Below are 26,812 nucleotides of genomic sequence, written 5' to 3'. Positions count from 1 at the left end.
AGATGTAAGAGGAGTTTACGTCCTGAAATTTTTACGATAAGAATGTTTGATAAAACCCAGTGATTAAAAAGAAATTTTTACGATAAGAATGTTTGATAAAACCCAGTGATTAAAAGGAAATTTTTACGATAAGAATGTTTGATAAAACCCAGTGATTAAAAGGTATAAGACAATGGCGGATAAATTGATGATACACATAATTACCCTTTCTGTAGATTTATACTTATGGTTGAAACGCTTGAACACTTAACTTAATGAACCAAAGTCCCAAAAGTTGTAGAGTCAACAATAAAGAAAAAGTTATTATAAAACTTTGGGGACTAGTGTAAAAAACAGCTCAATGTCCCCTCCCTCCCTATTAAAACTAAAAACAGTGATAGGACAATTAATGATGATTTAAATTTTTGAGTATTCAAAGAAAGAAGTTGTATCAACTTTTTTTTTTATAGCTAGCCGGTTCTTTTAGTAAGTAGTAGATGTAAAATTTTTCATAGAATTCAGATATGCAATCGGTTTTTTTGTAGACCTCTTATTTTTTAAGTAATTTAAGTTTTTTAAAAAAATAATTAAGTCGGTTTTAAGGTACTAAAACGCAACAAAATAAAAGAAGAAAATGGCCAGTAAGAACAAAAATAGTAAGATCTTTAATTTGACACCTTACTTTTAAAATTCTGTTGAGTAATTATTGAAAAAATCTATTTTTTTAACCTCGGTATAACAAAAACTTTAGACCTAAATATTTTCTCAAACAGACATAAAAAACATGGGTTCATATATACCTTCAGAATCAGAAAAATATTACGAATCCATTGTAAGCAAAATTGAAAAAAATTAAAAAATTAAAAAATTAAAGAAATGGCCAATTATTTTTTTTGTTCAGACAACACTATTGTCTTCCCTTTTTTACCCCCTCTTTACCCCCTCTTTACCCCCTTCCCATTTTTATACTCAATTGAAGAATTAAGACGTTGCCTGTACAATATAATATGATATTTTCATATAATTCCTTTTATTGTAGTTTATATACTATATTGTAAACTTTTTTTTTCAATTTTGCTTACAATGGATTTGTAATATTTTTCTGATTCTGAAGGTATATATGAACCCATATTTTTTTATTTGTGAAATAATAAAATTAAGTTCAAAGTTTTTATTCTCGTGGGTTAAAAAAATCGATTTTTTCAATAATTACCTGACAGAATTGAAAAAGTAAGGTGTCAAATTAAAGATCTTACTATTTTTGTTCATAATGACCATTTTCTTTCTTTTTTTTGTTGCATTTTAGTACCTTAAAATCGACTTAATTTTTTTTTTTTAAAACTTAGATTACTTAAAAAATAAGAGGTCTACAAAAAAACCGATTGCATATCTGAATTCTATGAAAAATTTTACATCTACTACTTACTAAAAGAACCGGCTAGCTATAAAAAAATAGTTGATACACCTTCTTTCAAAGAATTTTATCGTCAATCGATGAAATTAGTCAGATTTTTGGCTTTCTTTCAGCATCTATTAATAATCGATATATTATTACTTGGATGTTGCACCTGATTTTTATGTACTCTGATACTCGCAGCTGGCTAAAATCACGATTCTCCATCCACCACCTTTACCCAATCCCTTCCAGTCCTACTGAATACACGAACTGACCAATATGTGAAATCAATGATAGCAACCTAAATGGATGACATTTTTCCCGTCATAATATCCACGCATATTCTACATCCATTATGATATTAGTCAGATTTGTAGCTTTCTTTAGCAACTATTAATCAATATTAATAAGGACAAGTAAAGAACATTTAAATATTGATCTTCAAAATATATGAATTATTTTTGGTTGGTATTAAAATAGGTTGTACTTTTCAGGCAAGCTGAATAAATGACTTGGTAAGGTTTTATACTATTCTGCCCTCACCTAGATGCTTGGGGCGAGGCAACTACTTCGTTAAAAAGCTCAAGATTTTTAAAGACATATTTCTTTATAAAAATAAAATCAGTAAGTTAAAGGTTGGAGGTACGACCTTACCATCGTTATAGAGTAGTTATACTACTGAACAAATAAAAATATGTGTTTATTTATCTATGTAGCTACATATAGTTTTTATATATCTCTTTTTAAAAGCGAATCTATTCAATAATTCGAAATGTCCGTCTGTCTGTCTGAAAAGTTTTTGGGGAAACAGGATTTTGTCAGCTCCTATAAAAAACATCTAAAACTTCTTCTGAAGCATTAATAAGTATTAAACATCCATGGTGGTCGGACTGTTTTAGGGCAACTATTTAGCCGCTTTTTGTGACAAATGATTTTCACATCTCTTTAGTATTTGTGGTTCGATTAAAGATATTTTGTCATAGTATTTGAATTTTCCTTTTTTCCAAAAACAATTTCTCTTCTAAAAAGCAATAATTTCTGGAACCCATAAAACTTCACAGTACTCTTACGAACATAGACACACATCCTGTTACTTTTCTAAAAGTATATTCCAAACTGCCTATATGAACACAACTTCCCATATAATCCAGGGCTCGTTAGCAGCGCGTGAGCTGTGTGTAAGAATCAGGAATATGAACCTATTCTAGTTTTAAAAATTAGCTAGAAGTCTAAACCTGACAAATATGGCAATCCTTCTTTTCAATTTCTTTTCAAAGCAATCAAACGGGGCTTGGTCGCAGCTAACGCGCAGCTGCCGAGCCCTGAAGTTATGTTTTAAGAATGGAAAATGTATGTTTGTTTATAATCTGACACCTGTAAAAGGATTTCAGCTTACGACAATGTACAATAATGGATATAGAATAAGTGGATATATTGACAGAGAAAAATCGTCAGTTTAGGTTGTTAATGTGGACCTCATTTATTGGTCTGTTGGCTAATCCAGTAGGGGGGGAGGATATGTGGTAAAAGGGGTGGGTGGGGGTATCCTTATTTTAGCCAGCTGCGAGTATTGATTTATTAGAGTACATAAAAATCTGGTGCAACATCCAAATAATTATATATCGATTACAGTAGAGTAATATTTAGAATACTATCTATCTATAATATTATATGTAAATGTATTTTATCTAACTATCTTTCTATAAAAGGATTTTATCCTTTGAAAATTTACAATAGATATTTAGTAAGCTATAAACATTTTTAAGAATTTTAATGAATATAATAGATTTGAAATCTGCATAAAATTTTAAGGATTTTTTTTATAAAATTCGTTTTTTATATAATTCATTATTTAAAAGCGCAAATTCAATTTAAGTTAATAAATTTTGACCAATAGGATAGCTGGATTGGAAACTACATACGCTCTAATTGGTTGAATGATGTACGTCACTTAAGCTTCTCCAATCAGAACGCAGACAGTTTTCAATCCACCAATAACAGATGTCAAAATTATTTAACTTAGATTGCATTTGCGCTTTTATATAAAGAATTATACAAAAAATTAATTTTATAAAAAATCCTTAACATTTTATGCAAATTTCAAATCTATTATATTCATTAAAATTCTTAAAAATGTTTATAGCTTAATATTTAGCTAAAGTACCAATGTAATAATTACTTATCTATCTTTTTTCTAAAACTTTTTATTCTATCAATCTATTCCAGTAATGTTAATCTTTTTATTTATTTTTATTAGAGAAGTTACTCTATAATTCTAAATGCAATTTAAGATAGAAGGCTGGATTTTTTGGTGGGAAGATTCTCTTAACCAATGAGCACCCAGTATCTAATTTACTTGGTGCGTCGGTCAAGGGGATTTTTAAAACTCTATATTTTTATATGACCACTGAAAATATGCTCTATAACTGACATTGTCTTTTGGGTGCTTAGCTACTTATGGATGTTGTCATCCTTGTTATAATTCTAGCTACCTACAGGGATATAAAGGGATATGGCAATGGCCGATAAATTGATGTACATCCCCAATGCTGATACACAATATTACCACCTTCTGTAGCGTAAAATTGTTGGTTAAACGTTTGATCAAAATTTATTTAAGGCCCCAAAGTTGTAAAGCCAAATAATAATAAAATGTTATTATAAAACTAGTGTAATAAATGGCCCATTGTCCTTTCTCTCTATGACCTATCTATCTATCTATCTATCTATCTATCTATCTATCTATCCATCTATTTACCTCTTATTATCAGCCATCGTCAAGTGAAGTCAAGAAACACAGAGTCAACTAAAACCATTTTTTCTCTGAAAATTTTATACATATACACTAATGGATATAGAATACATGGATATATTGACAAGTGAAAAAAGGTCATCAATTTAGAATGTTAATATAGACCTCATTTCTTGGCCAATTAGTTCATCAAGTAAGAGGGAAGGGGATGTGGTAAAAGGGTATCGTTATTTTAGCCAACTGCGACTTTCACTTTTTCAGAGTATATAAAAATCTGGTGCAATATCCAAGTAATGTTATATCAAATCATTTATTATTTACATAAAATAAACGCGTTTATGTACTTTTAATATTTAATATTATATTCATGTTTAAAACTAATATAAAAATACGAAGATTTTTGTATATTTGCTTTCGAACATTTAAAAAAAGAGCTACTTAACAAAACTGAATTAAACTGAGTTACCTAAAGGGATAAGACAATGGGCGATAAATTAATGTACATTCCCAGTGCAATGATGATACACAAAATTACCCCTTTTGTATATTACAATAATTGGTTTAAACGTTTGAACACTCAAAATCATGAATCAACCAATCAAAAGTCATCAAAGGTGTTAAGCCAACGAATAAGAAAACATTATTATATAACTTTGGGGACTAGTGTAATAAACAACCCATTGTCCCCTCTCTCTCTGATTAAACTATACTTTGTGGTAGACTTACAGACCCCAACAATATATAAGCTTCGCTTTTAACAAGTATGACATCATCCAAAAGTAAATAAAGCATAGAAAACAAACTAACCAAAGAAGTTGTATCAACTTTTTTTTTATAGCTAGCCGGTCCTTTTAGTAAGTAGTAGATGTAAAATTTTTCATAGAATTCAGATATGCAATCGGTTTTTTTGTAGACCTCTTATTTTTTTAAAAATTTAAGTTTAAAAAAAAAAAATTAAGTCCATTTTAAGGTACTAAAATGCAACAAAAAAAAGAAAGAAAATGGCCATTATGAACAAAAATAGTAAGATCTTTAATTTGACACCTTACTTTTTCAATTCTGTCAGGTAATTATTGAAAAAATCGATTTTTTTAAACCCACGAGAATAAAAACTTTGAACTCAATTTTATCATTTCACAAGTAAAAAAATATGGGTTCATATATACCTTTAGAATCAGAAAAATAATACGAATCCATTGTAAGCAAAATTGAAAAAAAAAGTTTACAATATAGTATATAAACTACAATAAAAGGAATTATATGAAAATATCATATTATATTGTACAGGCAACGTCTTAACTTTTGAATTGGGTATAAAAATGGGAAGGGGGTATAGAGGGGGTAAAAAAGGGAAGACGATAGTGTTGCCAGAACAAAAAATACAATTGGCCATTTTTATATTTTTTTATTTTTTTACTTTTTTTCAATTTTGCTTACAATGGATTCGTAATATTTTTCTGATTCTAAAGGTATATATGAACCCATGTTTTTTATGTCTGTTTGAGAAAATATTTAGGTCTAAAGTTTTTATTAAACCGAGGTTAAAAAAAAAGATTTTTTCAATAATTACTCAACAGAATTTTAAAAGTAAGGTGTCAAATTAAAGATCTTACTATTTTTGTTCTTACTGGCCATTTTCTTCTTTTATTTTGTTGCGTTTTAGTACCTTAAAACCGACTTAATTATTTTTTAAAAAAACTTAAATTACTTAAAAAATAAGAGGTCTACAAAAAAACCGATTGCATATCTGAATTCTATGAAAAATTTTACATCTACTACTTACTAAAAGAACCGGCTAGCCATAAAAAAAAAAGTTGATACACCTTTTTTAACAACAGGAAATAACTAGTTTTATGAATGTTTGTTTGGTTCCATAAGTGATAAGAGGATCAAGGATCTAAAGGGATAAGACAATGGCCGGTAAATTGATGTGCAACCCCAAAAATCTCTTTTCTATACAATAAAATTAGTGGGTGAAACGTTTGGATACTCAACTTAATGAACCAGTCAACGAATAAGAAAAAATTGTTATAAAACATTGGGTGCTAGTGTAATAAACAGCCCATTTTGACCCTCCTTACCTGTAAGTCGAGGATAGATAAATGGAGAATAATTTTAATTTACCCCTATAAAAAAAGTACAAAACTCTGTCAATGCAATGGATATAGAATACATGGATATTTAAGAGATTCTCGCATTCCCTGATAAAATATTTCTAATAAAAATCCTATAATTACACAATTTTAAAACAAATTTATGTATAATTTTGTTTGACTTACAAATTAATGTTCTGCTTATCAAATTCTGACACTCTACAAGAGTTATTGTTCGTTTGTCCCTCCGTCAGATTGTAGATCTTTGCTTTATGAATGTTGTCATCCTTGATGAACATTGCTTTTGTTGATATAGTCAGCCTTATTATAATGCTAACACATGTAAAAATTCATGTTTGCAAAAAATCAACTTTTACGTTATCAATGTCTAAACACTATGCCTATCAAGATTCAAATCAAGAAATTTGAGGTTAGGATTGGCTAAGTTTCTTTAATAATACCTATTATTAGTGCCGACTATATGCCATTAATAAAGTGACTATGCATGACATATTATCGACTTAGCATTAGTCCTAAGACATTCTAACTCTAGTCTTTTGTCGATATGTTATGCTTCTTAGGGCATAACAATAAACAAAATATATCTAGATGGTCCATCTGACCCCAAAATTTGTCAAACTTAAAAAAAGATTCCATAGCAAACAAACACCTTTGTTTATTTTTTTGGCATTCATGTGCTTCACACTATACTAGGAAATAAAATTTTGCACGATATAATTTACCAAAGAAAAGCTTTATTTTAAGAAATGCAACTATTTTTAGCTGACTCTTAATGCGAATGAAATGAAAATTGTATACCCTATGCAAATCTGTACACAATTTTAACTCATAACATGTCTAGGTTTTCCAATTGGTTGATTTAGAGAGTATGTCTATAGATTATCTCTATTTTGCTAGGGCATAACTGTTTTTCACAGCATCACTCTTGTAACTATTCTTTTGAAAATATCATTTAATAATAACAAAAATATTAATAACAATTCTTGATAAACACCTACATTGAATAGTTTTGCATTACTGAATTAATTTTGTTTCTGTAGAAAATGAATATAATGGTGTTTTCACTTTAAGGATATTAATTTTTAATAGCAATCTTGTTCATATAAATTGTATTTTATTATGTAACGTAAAATATTCGAAGAATTTCACTACAGTATATGGTCTAAATTTAGACAGATTACTGGCCTTAAAAAAAAAAAATTAAAACCTGACTAAAAATCAAGTTTAAAAAAAAAAGAAGAATCGATAGAAAAGTAGTAGAGGGATTTTGCCTGTAGCTTAAGATTTTGATACCTACTGAACTGATTGAGTTTTCCATCTTATAGAAGCTTTACATAGGTCCCAGGATGGTTTTGGGCTGTTTAATGTTAGATTCTTATTATTCTGTAATTCTATACCTTACGAATAAAGATACCCAAGATTCTAGGGGCAATGCAGCTATTGGTTATGATTTTTTTTGTATATTTTTAATAAATTTTCAAACTTACTGACTATCTATTTTAATCTACATGGCTATATGACAAAAACACCACAAAAAATTACACCTACAATGCATAGCGTTTTCCAATTATAACCAATATTTTGAATTAGCAAATGTAAAAAAATAAGAATCTCTAGCGTGGACTTTTATTTATTATAAATATTTAGTAGACCTAGAAAAAGATTTCGCTAATTTGTTTTGAACTGATTGAGTTCTTCACTTTAAAGAAGGTAATAGGCTATTTAATATTTTATCTATAATTTTAAGCCTATGACTGAGGCTATTTCATGTCCCCTCCCTCTCCCTTAAAACACAAATACCCTAAAAGAAAGAGGGCCAACTCATAGACGTCCAAGCTTTTAATTTTTTTTTGGGGGGGGGTAATTCGGTTTTGTGGGGGATAAAATGGCGCGCGAAAAAAAATTTTGCGTGCTTCGCGCGCATTTTTAATACTAAATATTTAATTAAAATTTAAATCACCCCCCCCCAAAATTTTTACCCCGGGGGTAAAATTTGCTTGGGGGGGGGAATTACCCCCCCTGAAATATGTTGGCAGGGGTAAATTTTGTTTACCCCCCCCCCCCATAATTTACCCCCAAGGTAAAATTATTGGGGGGAGTAATTTAAATTTTAATTAAATATTTAGTATTAAAAATGCGCGCGAAGCACGCAAAATTTTTTTTTGTTAGAGATTTTTTATTTTGAAGGGGGGTATTTACCCCCCCAAAATTGTTTGGGGGGTGTAAATACCCCCTCCTAAATGTTGGGGGTGCCTACGGCACCCCCAGGGAAGGGGTAAATTTTAAATGGGGGGAGGGGTAAAATGAAAAAAATATTGGGGGGGGGGGTAATCACCCCATTACCCCCCTCCCCTTGGACGTCTATGGGGCAACTGTTAGTAATAAAAAACAAATACTTGCTAAATTAAAATGAACTATTTTTGTTTGATTAAAAGAACGGCATATATAGATAAAGTTCCTACCCTAATATCTGCTATAGATGCCCTTTCCTTTAAAGTTGCCCTTTTTTTGCTCTTATGCGCTGTTCAAAACGCCCTTCCTTCTTTTACGTCGTAGTACACTAAAAATGGCTTTGTTCCCTTTTTGCAGGGAGTTAGGGATTGATAAATGAAATAGAATTGTTAATTTTGTTTCAATTGATCTATTATAAACCTTTGAATTTGAGTATATTTAAAGTTTTTTTGCACGATGGGGTGGGGGTTATATCTATCTTTTTTACCCTATCCCTATATTCCTGCTTTTAAGGCTCTAACAAAGAGATTAAATGTTCAGACAAAAAAGCAAATATACATCAAAAAAAAAAAAAAAAATAATAATAATTAAGAAAAATAATAGTAGTTGCGCCCCTAAAATCTAAAGGCTTTGAAACTATAAGGAGTAGGAGAGGGCAGAAAATATAATCATCCCGTGAGTTGTGTGAAGGCTCCCTAAAATGGAAAGTTCAATTGACTGAGTGGTTTGTGAGCCCTTACTACTTTACATAATAGGAAGAGATATTTAAAATTTAATTTATACCTATAACACTTTTTTCTATATAAAACTCAAAAATTTTGCTATTATTAATTTTATTTATTGTTTTTTTGTAATGTATACCTAATAGTTCCGCCGAAAAAGTCTGACATCACTATTTCATATTTTAAAAGCAGGTAGAAAACAAATCTAACAATGCAATGGATGTAGTATATACGTGGATATTATAACACGGGAAAACTTTAGGTTGCTATTTTCCACTGTAATTTATTGGCCAATCCGTTCATCCATCGGGTAAAGGAGGGGCAATGGGTGAATCGTTATTTTAGCCTGCTGCACGGTTTACTTTATTAGAGAAAATGAAAATCTGGTGTAGAAATAATAAGTCCATTAATCTAACAAAGCTAGGTACTCTAAATTTAATCTGTACGCCTCACTTACAACAATGGATATAGAATATACGTTATCATTATGACAAGAGAAAATAGTCAATTTAGCTTGCTAACATGGTTATCATTTATTGGTCAGTTCGTTCATCCAGTAAAAGGGGAGGGTAAGTGATAAAGAGGGGGATTGTGGAGGGGGGGGGGGGTCGTAATTTTAGCCAGCTTCAAGTTTCACTTTTTTAGAGTATATCTTCTTTTCTGATGTCAGATCTAAATATTAATATATCCGTGGCAGTAAAGAGTTCGAATCTCGGACCAAACTGCATAATAACAAAAGACGTTAAGGATTGTACCCACTACCTAGACGAGTATTAGGGAATGCCTTGACCCCAAATCAGGTGCAATTCATTTCTATATACAGTAAAGCCTTCCGGACAAAGTAAATGCAATCAAAGAATTGTTTTTTCTAATATACTGGGGACTTACAATATAGGTCTTTTATAATTGGTATATTTGTCAGGAATCTAAATGGATAAGACAATGGCTAATAAAATGATGTACATTCCCAATGATGATACACAAAATTACCTCTTCCTTAGAAAACAATGAGTGGTTGAAACTTTTGGACATTCAACTAAATGAACTAACCAATGAAAATTCAAATAAGGTTATTAAGCCAATGAATAAGAAAACGTTATCATAAAACTTTGGGGACTAGTGGAATAAACATTCCAATGTCCCCAATTGTTCTGTATATTTGAAAATATTGGCAAAATTTCATGAATCGACTTTTGGGGGAGGGGAAAAGGGAAAATAATTATAGAGTAGATTCACTACTTAAAATTATTCAAAATAAACTATGTTGCAAAAATATGGGCTGTCTTTTCTATGCGCGAATAAAATAATTTATAACACGAAACTGACATATTAAAATGAAAAATTGACAAATATATTCATTTCAACACATAAAACAAATAGTTGTGTTAACATCAGGGATATTAAGGGATAAGACAATTATGATAAACAAAATTAACCCTTATGTGAATTAAGTTATTGGTGGAAAAGTTTGCACACTATTGCTTTGTATCAGCTTAACAAAATTTAATAAATAAACCCAAAGTTTTTAAGCCGACGAATAAGAGATAACGTTTTTTGAAACATAAATATGAAGTACATTTACTTTGATAAATTTATTAAATAACAAGGATGACAACATCCATAAAAGCAAAGCTCTAAAATGGTAAGACACACAAACGAACATCAAATTAGTTGCAATTAGTGAATTTGTTTTTAAAGTGCTCAAATACAGGATACTTTTTAAGGACACAATTACATTTTAGGGGAGTTTTATAGAGAAGCTTCGCTCGCAACATTGTACTATGTTGTCCTAAAAATCAGTATTCCAAAAATCAGACAAATAGGATAATTATATCACATGAAAAATTGTTGTCAAAAAAGTGAAAAAATCACTATGTTTGAAAATAACGTAACTATTATAGAAATCATCATGTAAAGTTTGAAATCGATTTGACAGTTCTAACATGTATTATTTACCGAAAAGAGATTACAGGCGGAAGGGCCTTATTTATAGAAAAGCTTCGCTTTGAAAAACATGACGAAAATTTGCTTTCATATAGTTTGATGATTTTCAAAACTTTTGTTCTGAAAATTTTTCACTAAGCTCTTTGTATCAACTTAAAGACAAAGAAAGTTTAAAAAGTCATTAGACTGTTTAATACACTAGTCCCCAAAGTTTTATAATAACGATTTCTTATTTATCGGCAACTTTGGTAACTTTAGATGAATTTTGATTGGTTGGTTCATTAGGTTAAGTGTTCTCATGTTTTGTGATTTTGTGTATCATCATTATGAAAGTAAATCAATTTATCGACCATTGTCTATTTAGATCCCTGTGCTGAAATATTGTTGAAATTGATACCATCACTTAGAGACTGGCCAGGGATCTTAAGGGATAAGACAATGAATTAATGTTCGTATCCAATTATGATAATCAAAAATACCCTTTCTTGAAATCATATTTAAAATTTTTTTGACTCAATCAATCAAGATTCAGTTAAAGTACCAAAAGTTTGTTATGCGCCAACGAATGACTGTTAAACTTTGGATATCATTTTAATTTACAATTCATTGCCTCCCTCCTCTCTGACTCTGACTAAGGACTATTTTACTCAGTTTTTTTTTAAAAGTGTGTAGCCACTCTAGATTAAGTTGAAGAATACAGACACCCTGAGTAGGAAAATGTACTCAAATAACCTTATAAATAATGCTTCTAATTGAACTTATATTTTGTTTTACAATTTGTTTTTTTTTGTATGTATATTTTAGTTAATAAACCGTTTTATGATGTTTGTAAAGTTAGAGAAAAACCATATGTAATAATTATTAACTGTACAAAATCGGACCCAAAATTATCCTATCATCCTAATTGTTAGCATAAAAACAGTAATATGTACGTGGAGGGTAGGGACATTAGACTGTTAATTATAAAGTTTTTCTAAATAATGTTTTCTCATTTGTTGGCTTAACAACTGTCGCTGTAATTATTACACTTAATGTTTTTTGTTAGATATAATTGGCTATAATGCATAGTCACTATAATAACTTGTGTCAATAGTGTTTAGTAGTCTTTTATGATTAGTTGTAATGTATCAACACTATAATAGCTTGTGTCTATAGTGTTTAGTAGTCTTTTATGATTAGTTGTAATGTGTAAACACTATAATTGTTTGTGTCAAAAGTGTTTTGTAATCTTTTATGATTAGTTGTAATGTGTAAACACTATAATTGTTTGTGTCAAAAGTGTTTTGTAATCTTTTATGATTGGTTGTAATGTATCAACACTATAATAGCTTGTGTCTATAGTGCACCGTGTTCCAGAAAAGCCAAAAAATGACAAAAAATCATAGAGATTGTTTATTTAAAAATTTAGATGAAATTTTATCTAAATAGCAATGAGTATCCATATATCTTTCAATATAATGGCGAAATTTTAAATATCTCCGTCCTGGCTGGCACAGGATGCCAGCAAACCTGGCAGGTTCATACAGGTAAAGAGCAAAATTATTTTGTTTGCCTTAAATTAAGCATTTTAAGTTACCAGATACTAAAATATCCTACTAGTACATACCAATATGAAATTTAAGTGTTTAAGTCAATTTCAGGGTCCAGGTATGATCCTGCAGGTCCTGATCCCTCAGAAATCTTTAAACAAATCTTGAGACCGCAATTTTTGACATATAGACTTCAAATTTTAAACATAAGCTTTTCTAACAAGTATGCATGACCTACTGAAATTATATGAAAATCTGTCGCCGTTTTCCCGCCGATCGCCGCCGCCGAAATTTTTATTTTGAGAATTCTAATCTAAAGTCCTATTTCTTATTTATTTTATGTGTGTATATGTAGGGAGGGAGGGGACAATGGGCTGTTTATTATAATAGTCCCCAAATTCACAAAATAGCGTTTTCTTATTTGTAGGCATAACAATTTGTGGGAGTTTTATTGAATTTTGATTGGTTAGTTTATTAGTTGAGTGTTCAAACGTTTCAATCACTAATTGTAATTTATAGAAGGGGCAATTTTGTGTATTAGCATTGGGAATGTACGTTAATTTCTCGGCCATTGTCTAATCCCTATAAATCTCTGATATGTAAGACTTTCATTTTATTTTCAATTTTCTTGAAAGGAAGCATTTTCTTTCCTAAACAATACAAATTCTACTTGTCTTTTTTTTAATAAGTATGAAAGCACCTTTGGAAAAAGGTTGCTTAATATAAGGGTGAAGGGAGTAAGTAATGCTAACGAATTAAATAAGAATATATATTTGAACTAGGAAACTACATAAATTTTTTTTAACTTCTAGCTTTAATGGGTTCAGATGTGGATATAAGTGGGGCATCCCCCCCCCCCCAAATAAAAAGGTAAAATGGTTCAGATAAGAGCCTAGACATTTAGAAATAATCTTTATTTAAAACTTTTCTTTACTTTTAGTTTAATTGAATATGTGTTGGAAATAAGTAGAATAATAAATTACTTTTATATCTTAAAAAATTGTTATTTTTTTTATAGACCCAGTATCTTTGGGGCCTAAAAAAACAAACTTCGCATACATTCGCATACACAGGGTAAAGTTCTCTGATATTATACATACATCTTATATCACCATGTAAGAGGATTTGCTTGCGCTCTTTTGCGCTTAAAAGATCTGGAACCAAACCTAAAATTTTCATTAGAAGAAAATTGTCTATTTTATAGAAATCGGGTATGCTAAGAAAACCATCTACAATTACAACAAAAAATAGAGATTTGACTTCTTTTAAAGGCTAAATGTATAAATTATTACATACTGAATCCAAATACTTAAAAATAGCTTTAAAAATAAAGGGTCCACGCTGATTTGAAATGTAGTTTAGTTGACCTTAAAAATAGTTGTTTACAATGATGAAAAGGAACTTAATTCCATACATCTGGTATAATTACACATACAATTCTTATTTTTCATAGTAAAGAGTTAATTCTTTCGGCTTTATTTCCAAGAACTTGTGTATATTACTAAACAATTGTTTAAAAGTGTATTTTCTAAAATGTAAAATACGATTTTTTGTCACTCGCTGGAACATAGTGTAGCGTTAAGTAGTATTTTATGATTAGTTGTAATGTATAAACACTATAATAGCTTGTGTCTATAGTGTTTAGTAGTCTTTTATGATTGGTTGTAATGTATGAACACTTTAATAGCTTGTGTCTATAGTGTTTAGTATTTTTTATGATTGGTTGTAATGTATAAACACTATAATAGCTTGTTTTTATAGTGTTTAGTAGTCTTTTATGATTGGTTGTAATTTATAAACACTATAATAGCTTGTGTCTATAGTGTTTAGTAGTCTTTTATGATTGGTTGTAATGTATGAACACTTTAATAGCTTGTGTCTATAGTGTTTAGTAGTCTTTTATGTTATCTTGATAAATTACTCACTTTATATGTATTGAGCATATAGAGGCTTTTTATATATGCATGGTAATGGTCATTATGTATGGATGTATTATTACTTGGATATTACATTAGATTATCATGTACTCTAATAAAGAGAAACTTGTAGCGGGCTAAATAACAATCCCCCGTCCACACCCTTTGATCACATCCACATCCCTCCTACTGGATGAACGAACTGAAAAATAAATGACAGGGGAAAATTCAACCTAAATTGACGACAATTTTTCACCTATCATAATATCCAGGTATGTTATATATCCATTACTATTATAGATAGAGAGATTTGTACAAATAAATGAATATGTAAATAGATAGATAAACTGTCAAAAAGACATAAAAATACATTATTATATTATAAACTAGCCTACAGCTCACGTTGTTCGCTGGTCTGTAATGCTCTTGAGAATATTAAATATCCGTACTGGAAAGGTAGAAGGCTAATGCAATTATTAAGATATGACAAAGCGGCCTCAGGCCGCCTTAGGGTCCGAGTTATTAGGAAAAATTATTATATTATAAATTATAGAGTAGCTTCTCTAATAAAAAATATTTTAGCAGAAAATCTTACTTGAACTTTGTATGTCTGTCTGGTACAAAATCAGAATTATGATTTACTTAAAATTAAAAATGAAAAGCAAATTTGTCTGTGAGGATTTCGCTGACTAAAAAAGCATCATATATATTTAATTAACTTTGTCAGTCAGTTCGTCCATTATGCTAAAGTTTTAGTAATTAGATTTTATGGTATTTTATGTTTTAAGTTTACTGTATATATTTCTATTGACATCTAATGTTTTAACCATATTGTCCGTCTATTTTATTAGATTTTTATGAACTTTACAAAGTTTATGGATGTTATCATATGTGTCTTGGTACTCTAATTGAAATATCTGTCTGCCTGTCTGTAAGAAACCGTAAAGAAGTAAACGTGAATTTCTCTTCAGTTATAAAAGATCAATGGCTGGAATTAAAAACATCCCCATACTGATGAACTTACTTTGTCCGTCCGTCTGTTGGAATGCTTTGATATGCATCTACTATCAAAGATATTATATAAATTCTATTGTAAAGATTTCCATGTTTATTAGCTTTACTAAGGACTTATAAATGATGTCATCCTTGTTTAGCTTTAAAATTTCTAAGAAATTCTATATGTTCAATAATTAATATCTTATCAAGAGTAAGGGCACATCAAGGGTAAACCTTGGTGGGTTAGGGCCCCCTGCAGGAGTTAGGCTTATGCAAAAAAACTATCCTTTCTAATTTACAATTTATTTCTAAAATATGGAAGTGTATTTTCAATGCTCGATATGGGAAAGCACCCTAATCCTCACTTTGGCTGACCTTGCTTTTTTATTAAATATAATATTTTTTACGCGAAGCCCCTCTTTAATTAGAAATATCCGTCTGAGGGTAAAACATAATTCACCATCTGCTATTAAAGAGATGGTTTTAATTTTTGAGAATATACCCTATACCTTTAAGCATCCAATATGTGATTTACTTATTCCATCAGCCTGTTGGAAATACCCTGCAAGGCATTTAATTTAAAATGTAAAAATTTTATTTATCAAATTCTAAATTAGATAGACAATCACGACTGATTTTTTCTAGAGATGATTTTCCTGATAGATGAATATCTACTCTCTACCTTATTTAGTCGGTTAGTCTGTCTGTAACCCTCCAGATGACATCAATTTCTGTAGGGAAATGTGCCTTTTCTTATATTGAAAATAGAAGTCTAGCCTATAGTCCTTAAAATAAAGGAAAAGGATCTCGGTGTGTGTGTGTGTGTGTCTGTCTGTACTAAAAGATCTCTATAAACGCAGAATCGATATGGTTCTCCTTTACAAATAAGCATCCATTATATAATTTACCTGGTCCGTCAGTCTATCGGTAATGCTCTGATTGTCATTTGATTGATAGAAAGATTAATTTTTCCCTGGTAAAAGGGTGATGAGCATCTACTCTGCATCTCAATTGGCCCGTCAGTCTGTCTGCAAAAATATGTTTTTCCACTTTTTTTTATGAAGGTTAAGATCTCAATAACTACTGAAGCAATTGGGTTCTCTATTTTTAGATAAGCTTTAAATAGGTCCCATGATGGTATTAGGCTATTTCATTTTCAGATGGTTTTGAGCTATTTTTTCTAGCCTGTTTCTGCCCCTTTTATTTGAGAGCCCCTGGATGCTAGGTACACATTCGCTAGTTTAAAATATTCTTATGCATTTAGAATAGAAAGAGATAAATATATTAACTTACACATAAAGATTACTTCAAGTTCAACTACTTACGTTAGAATTTCTGTCCGGCTGATTTTAGTTATTTATTTTATAATAAAAGCCTTTGATACTATGAACGTATTAACATTCTGCCTTAGCGTTTTCTTGTTTTTAAAAAAAACCTCTCTCTAACTTGCTTTTTCTTCCATTTTCTTTTAATTTCTTAATTTAATCTTCAAATACGTATTTATAATAAAGCCATTTTCATTCTTTCAAAAATGCAATTTAAATTACGGAATTTATTTTCCAATATATATTTTTTTTATAACCGTCAGGAAAGGGTTAAAATGTTTTTAATTTTTGTTTCAAAATTTGGACACATTAGGGAGGGGCGCTAGAATCAACTCATTTTAAAACTAAGTTTTCTTAAATATACTATATTATGAATTTAAATTTTCTTTTTTAAGAATAGTAATAAAATACTTTAATATTATGTAAATAGCAAGATGAAATAAAAAAAATTAATTTATTCTTAATAAAGTAAAATATTGGGTTTTATTGTTCTGGGCAATGAGAGTTTATTATGGATTATTGGAGCACTATGAGTTTTATACATTTATTCCTTGGAAAACTTGAGCTCGTTTTTAGACATTTATTTCCTATATAGATCTGACATGGATCTTGAAGCAATAAAGCAGGCCCTTTTGTAAATGTTAAAAATTGGAAAAATCTATTAAATAAAAGTAATCGCAAATATACTTAGTAAATAACTACCTTTGTGTTTATTATTAATCATAATAGATAGATAGTTTTTTTTAGTAGCGTAGCTAATATATAATTAACTTTAAATGTCCGTCAGTCCGTAACGCTATGTAGGAAATTTGATTTTCTCGGCTGCGATTAAGGATAGACAGCTCAAATTTTCAGTGAAGATTTTATAACATATGTGTGACGTGTAGCAATAGCAAGAACAAACAGCTAAATATTCTTATAAAGTGTATTAATTCAAGACAAGATTAACATACAATAATAATATTAATATTAAGACAACTGTTCACTTTTATGTTCGTGTCGTGTTGCAGAGCAATGTCTTGCTCCGAAACGGTTGACACAAGAACTAAAAGCTAATATACAAAATACATACATTGCTCTCAAGTCAGGAAGAAAGGGACTATACATCACATTTCTCCCTGGCTTTAACAGGAACATGGATTTCAAAACTGTAATATTTCAGATTGAATATAACAATATGTTTATTACATGTTAATTATCATATATATTATAAGTAGCATTGAATGCTTATTAAATAGATAATAATTGATCTGGTATGACACCTGCCATAATTTTTTTTTTTTTTTTTTTTTATTTTATTTCCAGATCTTTAAACATTTCATATACATTTTTTTTTTCTTTTTGTTTTGGTTCCTTAGAACTCTTTTATGTTTTTTATATGTTCCTTTTTTTTTTTTATGTGTTTTTTTTTTCTTTTTTTTATTTTTTTAAAAAAACATTGATTAACATATAATCATTGAAAAATGCATTGATTAACATATAATGCATTGATGAACACATAAACATTGGAAATGCATTGATTAACATAGTTATTATAAATGCATGACAAATAAAAACACTGATTAACATATAACCATCAGAATGCATTGATTTAAAAACATGTCATTAGAGATGCATTGTTATAAAAGCATTAATATTAAACCTTTCGAGACTACTACTGCCTCAACAAATACTTAAACATTAATACATAAAAATAAAATAAAATATGAATTAATACACAGTAAAACTATAATTATTCTTGATCATAATATTCATTTTCTTTTGCCAGATTTTTCTTGATAATAGTAGTATCATTCATATCCATCAATCCATCATTATCCATCAATCCATCAACATCTCACAAATGACATAACCATACCAATGCTACAACACCACAGACGATATAACTATACCAGTTGACCTTAGCTTAGTTATAAACTTAGTTATAAACTGGTTTCCACTTAGCAACTGTGATTTTCTCAAACAACACAACAGCCATTCACCTCCACCACAAAAGCCTCCAATCTCTTCAAAAAATTGGGATCAAATCCTTTCTAGCATCGACTCTAACTACTTCCCAAAATTCACCCTTTCCTGATTCAAAATACGGTGCTGATCCTGCAGGTTAGCCAACCGAGCATCTAACTCAACCATTCTAGTAACCAAACCTGCCAAATGTTTGAGGTCTCAGATCAAAAATCAGAACTGCTGTTCACATTTATCATCCAGGAGATTATATCTATTGCATAGTCAGGCATGACTTAAGCCTAATAATGACAACCACAATAACTGCTATTAACATCTCTGTTAGATTCCAAAAATCGACATGTCATTCAAAATACAGAAACTGCCAATGATTTTCGTTATAACAATGATGCTACTGTCGACACTCCAACCAATGATAACGTTGAAAACAATGAACAGAAACAACAAACACAGAGAAAACTGCAGCCGAACAAAAGCAACCAAAACCTTCGCCATAGATTGATTCGAAATCTGATCCATTTTGTTTTTCAATACTAACTATCGACAAACACACCAGCTATTGACAAGTAAGATATCCAACCTGGCAGTCAAATCTACAACAGCCACATCAACTTTAAGCCCCGCCTTCTTTAGAACAGCTAAAATTTCACTAACCAGCATTATACTTTGACTGCCCACTGTATTAACAACTTACAAATATCCGTTTTATCAGTCATAAATATATTTAAGATACAATGCATGCTATTTTAAAATTCTGCACAACTTCACAATAGCTTCTAGCCCATGGTGTATATCTCTGTATATCATTATCTATCAACTAAATACTTCTCATTTTGACAACTGTAAATACATCTCTTTGTAGCTACCTGACTCACTGTGCATTTATTTGCATCATCCTGACACACTGTGCATTTATTTGCATCATCCTGACACACTGTGCACATCTGTTCAAAATAAATATCAACATAATTCGTTTAACTCTTTGTATTTACCTGACTCACTGTGCATTTATTTACGTTAATCTGGCACACTGTGCACATCTGTTCAAAATGTTACAATATCAACATATTTCATTTAACTCAATGTTATTTCATTATCCTTGACATACGAATCCTCAATTTTCAAATTAAACTTCAAAACTACTCTCCGACGTCTTATTATCCACAACTGTTGCTTAAATGCTTAAATTTAACACCTCCAAGTCTTCAAAACTTTTCAACAGTTATTATAAATCTAGCAATCTATAAATCTAAATTACTTTTCTTCTCCTTGGCAGCAGTTGGACTGTTGATTGGAGTACTTATAACAGGTTGAAAAAGGGTTGCAACAACAGTATCAACAGATTGACTTGCTTCAGTAGGATTATGATTATCACTATCACCAGTACCAACAGATTGACTTGCTTCAGTAGGATTATGATCATCACTATCACCAGTACTATCATTAGTTGCATATGATTTGCCACTACTGGTTGATTTAAGACTCTTCTTGCCAAGATCAGTAATAGTCTTCCCATATATAGAGATATCATATTCAAGCTCAAAGATAGCTTCATCAATCATTGTTTGCAAGATATCATATTCAAGCTCAAAGATAGCTCCATCAATCATTGTTTGCAAGTATTTAATCTGTAACATCATCAGCTCTAGTACATCATGAGGAAACATATTTTGTTGCACAATAGACAGAATATTAGTAAATCCATAAACAGCAGCTCCATACATTCCAAATATGTTGTCAATCCAGCACAGGCTTCCTTTGGAGTTTTGTGCAAGCACTCAGTTGTTAGCTTCAGGTACTTTTCATGATCACTAAATCTCCTTATAGTTGCCAGAGAATACAGGAACCTTGAACTTGATATCTACCTTCCTGGTGATACTCCAAGCTTCTTGACCGCATTATTGAGAACAGTTTTAGTATCCTGTTTAGCTTCCTGTTTAGCTTCCTGTTTAGCATTCTGAACTTCAACAGACTTCACATCTAATCTATAAACAGATTCTCCAGCAGCAATAGCATGTTTCACAATATTACTGACCCAATCACTAAACAATCCTGTTTAGCTTCCTGTTTAGCTTCCTGTTTAGCATTCTGAACTTCAACAGACTTCACATCTAATCTATAAACAGATTCTCCAGCAGCAATTCAACATATAATCGGTCAGAGCAAAGTGTATCATGTGCCTCCACTCTCTCTCCACCAACATTTAATTCAACATATAATCGGTCAGATCAAAGTGTATCATGTACCAGCCTCCACTCTCAAATAATATCAATGTCAACACAAAACAATGTCCAAATTCAAAACTAAATTTCAGTCACCACCAACTACTTCTCTTGCGGCCGATCTAAAACAAAATACAATCATTTTAGATGCCAAAACTTATTCAATACATATTTTATTTTCACTCAACAAAATAAAATAATTTCTTTAACATGTATTAGTATATATAACATTAATCAAATGTATATCAATATTGAACATCATTAAAATCTTAACAAACTAAAACTCACCAACAGGTAATACTGTATCTCAACCACCACAACTACTCCTCTTTTCGACCAATCTAAAACATAATACAATTATTTTAGATGCCATACTTAAATGTTATCACTTAACAAATAAAATTTCAACATGTCTTCTTAAAAATGTATTAAGAAATATAATATTAATCAAATGTTTGTCAATAATCGAGCAACATAAAAATAATTCTTAATACAATATATTAGTCTAATACAGTAAAAAATTTACCTAATTATTCAATGAAATATCTGAATAATAACTTATATCATCCACAACTATTTTTATGTATTAGAATCTTGAAAGTTGAAGCACAACTAACTATTTTTCTCTATACCTGAGAGCACTTTCTTGCGCAGCTCAACTTTTGCGCATACAACGCCCAACTCCTGCTCATCATTGCTGCTACCTCTCTGCACCACCCCACCTCGCGCATACCAACTTCGAGAGACAGTGCAAACTTTCCTTGCCAAATTATTGCCCACCCCCCTTCTCCATGAAGAGAGACAGCTCCACTCAAATATCTAATGCATTATAACAATTTTGCTTCATGAAATTCTAAGCTTCATAAATAATTTTGCTGAATCAACATCACTAAATCGCAATATATACTATTCTATATCGAGTGTCCTTAATAAAATTTAAGCTTAAACAAAAACTTAACACATCCATTATAATTCCAAGTTTTAGTAGATTTCAATCCACCCCTCAATATTTTCCATTTTATTCTGATCCACCAAAACTTTCGCAATACGTTCATTATATTCCAAGTTTTTAAATAGATTGAAATCCGCCCACATCTATTCACGTTAATTTGATTCATCCAAAATTGAGCAACACATAATGTTTCAATTTCAAGTTTGAGTGCAATTTGATTCACCACCCTGTGTTATTTATATAATTCTTCTCCTATAATTAGGTTTGGTCCGCCCATCCATACGACCATTTTGATTCACCACCCTGTGTTATTGATATATTTGTTTTTTTCTATAATTAGATTCGGTCCGCCCATCCATACTTTACATCTATCTACTTTTTGTATTTCGAACTTTTCATGGTGATTTCTGCAGCAGGTAGGTACAATTTAAAAAACGTAGCAACACTATAATCATTTCTATGACGTCCGTACTTCCATTTGTAAACATGTTGATTTGACCACAAATTTCTATATGATCTAATTATCCGATTGTATACTAATTCCGGGAACAACAAAATTCAACATTATAATCGAAGCAGTTAAAATATCTAATTATCCAATAATTTTATATGATCTAATTATCCGATTGATTCGATGTATATTGATTCCTGGGACAATAAAGCACAATACTTTATGATTGCGATGTCAATAATTTCATATGATCTAATTATCCGATTGATTTGATGTATATTGATTCCTGGGACAACAAAGTACAATACTTTATGATTACAGTGTCAAGCATCCAATCACCCTTCAGACAACCAACACTCTGAGATGCACAACCTTTTTCAAGAAAACATTTCCCCACTCTAACTTTAACGTCACACATCTCACATAGTAGCAGTAGGAACCATTTTTAACTTTGTTAGTTATGACTCAGTGTCAGACCAAGATTCAAACCTATCACCTACCCAACAACAAGTAGATGTGCTACGTGTTAAGCGGTTTATAAGCGAAGCCACTCTATAAGCAAGTTCATAAAATGTAAGTAAAACATCAATCTGTTTCAATCAGTTCTTTTTTAACACATTTACTTACAATTTTACATCGACTCTTATGCACTTATTTTTTCAGTTTTGACACTATACAAGTGTTGATGTTCGTTTGTCCTACCATTCAATGCTTCGCTTTTGTTAATGTTGTCTTCCTTGTTTTTACAAAGATTATTCAGTTCTGACACTATGCAAGTGTTGATGTTCGTTTGTCCTACCATTCAATACTTCGCTTTTATTAATGTTGTCTTCCTTGTTTATTACAAACAAATTTGCTTACAATTTTTGCATTGAATCTTATATGTATATTCTGATTATTTAATTTTGACACTATACAAGTGTTGATGTCCGTTTGTCCTGCCATTCCATTGCTTCGTTTTTACGGATGCTGTCATCTTTGTTTTTATACATCATATCCTCATTACAATAAAAATCATATATCATATAAATCATATATCAACATTTACTATACGAGTGTTAATGCTCCATTTTTATGAATATTAATATCCTTGGTTTATACATCATATTCGAAAACGTTTCAATAGAAGTCATATATAGGTCAAACTAAACTTGCAACATTTAACCACCAAGTCTAAACAACACATTTAGTATTAATCTATATTGCATCACCCATCATTGGATATAGATATACACAATAGACATCTCTTCCCTACACAATCCTATATATACTAGATCTATTGTCAAAACTTGCACAAAGTTTTATTTTCAACAAACATCCATAAATAATATATCCATTGTACACACATCAACAAGTGTTCTCTTCTCTCCATACAAATATTTCCAATAACATTCATTTCCTACTATACAAATATTTCCGATTTATTTTCAACAAACATCCATAAATAATATATCCATTGTACACACATCAACAAGTTTTCTCTTCTCTCCATACAAATATTTCCAATAATCATTCATTTCCTACTATACAAATATTTCCGATAATTCATTCATATATATATAATATGTCCATTATACATTTCAATTTTGCACACATATCATAATTAATCCACATATAATATGTCCATTGTACAATCCAATTCCACACACATATCTCTCTCTCACTCTCTCTCTCTCTTTCTCTCTCTCTCTCTCTCTCTCTCTCTCTATCTCACATCATAATCAAATACTGAATAACAATTTTTGCTTCATTAAAAATTTTTTGCTGAGTTATGCATTCCAATCTTAAATCGCCATTTAATTGTTTAAAATAAATCTAGTTAAATCCACAAAAAATTCCGCCCATTAATCAAATATCAAATATCAAATATCACATTCTACTGATCATGATGACAAGTATGTATTAATCCAAATCAACGTAAATTCAAAAACAAAACAAACAAAATTTCTGTTCTACTTGTAATAGAAATTTCGTACTATGAATAATATATCACAGATCAAAGATCACATATCTATCTTCACGCAAGTACAATCGTTATTATTCATAGCACATTTTAACCATATTCAAAATATTTTGTTTCCATTCATATAAGCTTAAGAGTAGCTTTACTCTTATTTACACATAAACCGCAATATAATTGTTTTAAAATTAAATACTTAGAACCATAATAACTGACTCAACTTTTAAAACAATTTACAGCCTTTCATCAAAATTCTAATACTTTTTAAAGTATCTAATTTCAAATTTTTATCCAATTTTCATAAAATCACGATATTAACATTTAATAAAATCAATTTTCTTCCATTAACAATTTTACAAAATTGTATTCCTATTTTCGTTGAAATTAATCCATCTTCCATTTTTTTTATTCTTATCTCTGTTAGACACCACAATAGTCTGAAACAAAAATAAATATATCCAAATATCCAATTCCAGTGTAACAAAACACAAAAAAAAATAAATGCATATATTTTGATTTTCATAATAACATAATCTCATAAACTCGTATTCAATAGTTAACAAAATGTTATATTTCCAGAATTCAAATAATTACCATAAATCAAATTATTTTCCATCACAAACTTTATAGAGTTGCTTCGTTTCTCTTCTTATTATTTAAACAATGTCAGCGCTTTCCAAATTATATGTTATACATTCTAACCTTATGCATGAACACCACAATGGCAGATAAATTAACATTTATCCCACTAATTCGAATAATATCAGAGATCTACATTTATTAGCAATGGATACAACAATGGAAAATAAATTGACGTTCATTCCCAAAAAATCGAGTAAGATCAGTAATATACAGGGATATAACAATAGCAGATAAATTTTCGTTCATTCTAGAAAAAGTTGCTCCACAAATAATCTATGATTTGTATGTCAACATAACATCTGCGAGTTTTATTTCCTAAATAGAAATACTTCCAGAAGCACAACTTCTATACATTTTTATAAGCCGTCAAATCTATCAGATACAATACTTATTCAATTATAGATATCTTAATTGCAAAACTACAAAAATCGATCGCCGCCACACCGCCATCAAATCGCCGTAGGCCGTAGTACATGTATATCCTGTTGATACAATCCAAAACTGTAGAGAAAATCCTTCTTCCCTGCAAATTGTAGAAAGAAATACTCGTTTAATCAATACACGTCTGTCCTGAATAAGCTATAGAAAGAAATACATGTAATCCTTGCTTCCCTGCAAATTGTAGAAATGAATAAACTGTAGAGAGAATACATTTTTAACAATTTTTAACAATACTCAACTGTCTCCCTGTAGAAACAAACTATAAAAGGATAGAGAGAATACATTTTTAACAATTTTTAACAATACTCAACTGTCTCCCTGTAGAAACAAACTATAAAAGGATAGAGAGAATACATTTTTAACAATTTTTAACAATACTCAACTGTCTCCCTGTAGAAACAAACTATAAAAGGATAATTTTTTAACAACACATGTCTATCCTTCTCTCCCTGCTGATACATGTCCAGGGCGGCACCTTTTCCCCTTTCATGGTGTCCTCCACCAACATAGTACATGTCCAGGACGGCACATATCTTTCCCTGGACATTATGTTGGTGTCCTCCACCCACATGTTGTCCTGCAATGTCCAGGGCGGCACCTTTTCCCCTTTCATGGTGTCCTCCACCAACATAGTACATGTCCAGGGCGGCACATATCTTTCCCTGGACATTATGTTGGTGTCCTCCACCCACATGTTGTCCTTCACTAGACAGGATGGTGTCGTGGTGTCCTTCAATGGACAGAATGGTGACATGGTGTTCTTAACCATCACATATCTCTCTTTCACCAGGGGTTCGACCTGGTTCACCCTCTCTCCATTCTTTAAGCATAACTGGTCCAGGAATTCGACCTGGTCCAGCATCACATGTCTCTCCTCCTCCAGAGGTTCGACCTGGTCCAGCATCACATGTCTCTCCTCCTCCAGAGGTTCGACCTGGTCCAGCATCACATGTCTCTCCTCCTCCAGAGGTTCGACCTGGTTCACCATCTCCTTGACTGTTACCTGGTCCTCTCCACCTATACACTCTCCCCCCCCTAACCTGTTTGGCAACACCACCAAACTTTCTTGTTCAAGGAAACAAAATTTTTCATTAGCAATTGGAGCTTTGAAATTGTCCATAGAAAGTGTTGGCAACACCACCAAACTTTCTTGTTCAAGGAAACAAAATTTTTCATTAGCAGTTCGAGCTTCGATCTTATCTTCATGATCTTGCATTCCACCAAAAATAGTTCGAGAACCACTAGCAAACAATTTAGGCTTCTCTTCTGATCCT

The 26,812-nt window shown here is 30.7% G+C and overlaps 2 protein-coding genes across 7 annotated transcripts in view; both read right to left on the bottom strand.

The window, feature by feature from the left end:
* Window positions 1–4,213, bottom strand: part of LOC145334358 (uncharacterized) — a 74,335-nt gene extending 70,122 nt beyond the window's left edge. For all 5 annotated transcript variants that reach the window (XM_080179795.1, XM_080179794.1, XM_080179796.1 and 2 more), the window contains exon 1: window positions 4,134–4,213. In XM_080179795.1, coding sequence (XP_080035921.1) covers window positions 4,134–4,150 — 17 coding nt within the window. In that variant the 5' untranslated portion in view covers window positions 4,151–4,213. The remainder of the gene's footprint in view (window positions 1–4,133) is intronic.
* Window positions 4,214–18,975: 14,762 nt separating this feature from the next.
* LOC145333422 (uncharacterized) lies at window positions 18,976–24,284 on the bottom strand. 2 transcript variants are annotated; one of them, XM_080178543.1, is made up of 3 exons: window positions 21,619–24,284; window positions 21,381–21,433; window positions 18,976–21,214 (listed from the first exon to the last, which is right to left on the bottom strand). In XM_080178543.1, the coding sequence occupies exon 3, from the start codon at window positions 20,592–20,594 to the stop codon at window positions 20,112–20,114; it is 483 nt and encodes a 160-aa protein (XP_080034669.1). In that variant the 5' UTR covers window positions 20,595–21,214; window positions 21,381–21,433; window positions 21,619–24,284; the 3' UTR covers window positions 18,976–20,111. The 2 variants fall into 2 exon arrangements, with proteins under 2 accessions (XP_080034669.1, XP_080034668.1); XM_080178542.1 differs by having other exon boundaries at window positions 21,381–24,284.
* Window positions 24,285–26,812: the final 2,528 nt, after the last annotated feature.

This window comes from Acartia tonsa, chromosome 12, assembly GCF_053477335.1.
Source record: "Acartia tonsa isolate MP-2025a chromosome 12, ASM5347733v1, whole genome shotgun sequence".
Classification (NCBI taxonomy): Eukaryota; Metazoa; Arthropoda; class Copepoda; order Calanoida; family Acartiidae; genus Acartia; species Acartia tonsa.
The sequence above is the reverse complement of the archived record's forward strand: the minus strand, read 5'-3'. Positions and strand labels throughout refer to the sequence as shown.

What these genes read in the sequence shown, in the direction of transcription:
- LOC145333422 (XM_080178542.1), bottom strand. Translation starts at nt 20,594, where the DNA reads ATGTATGGAGCTGCTGTTTATGGATTTACTAATATTCTGTCTATTGTG.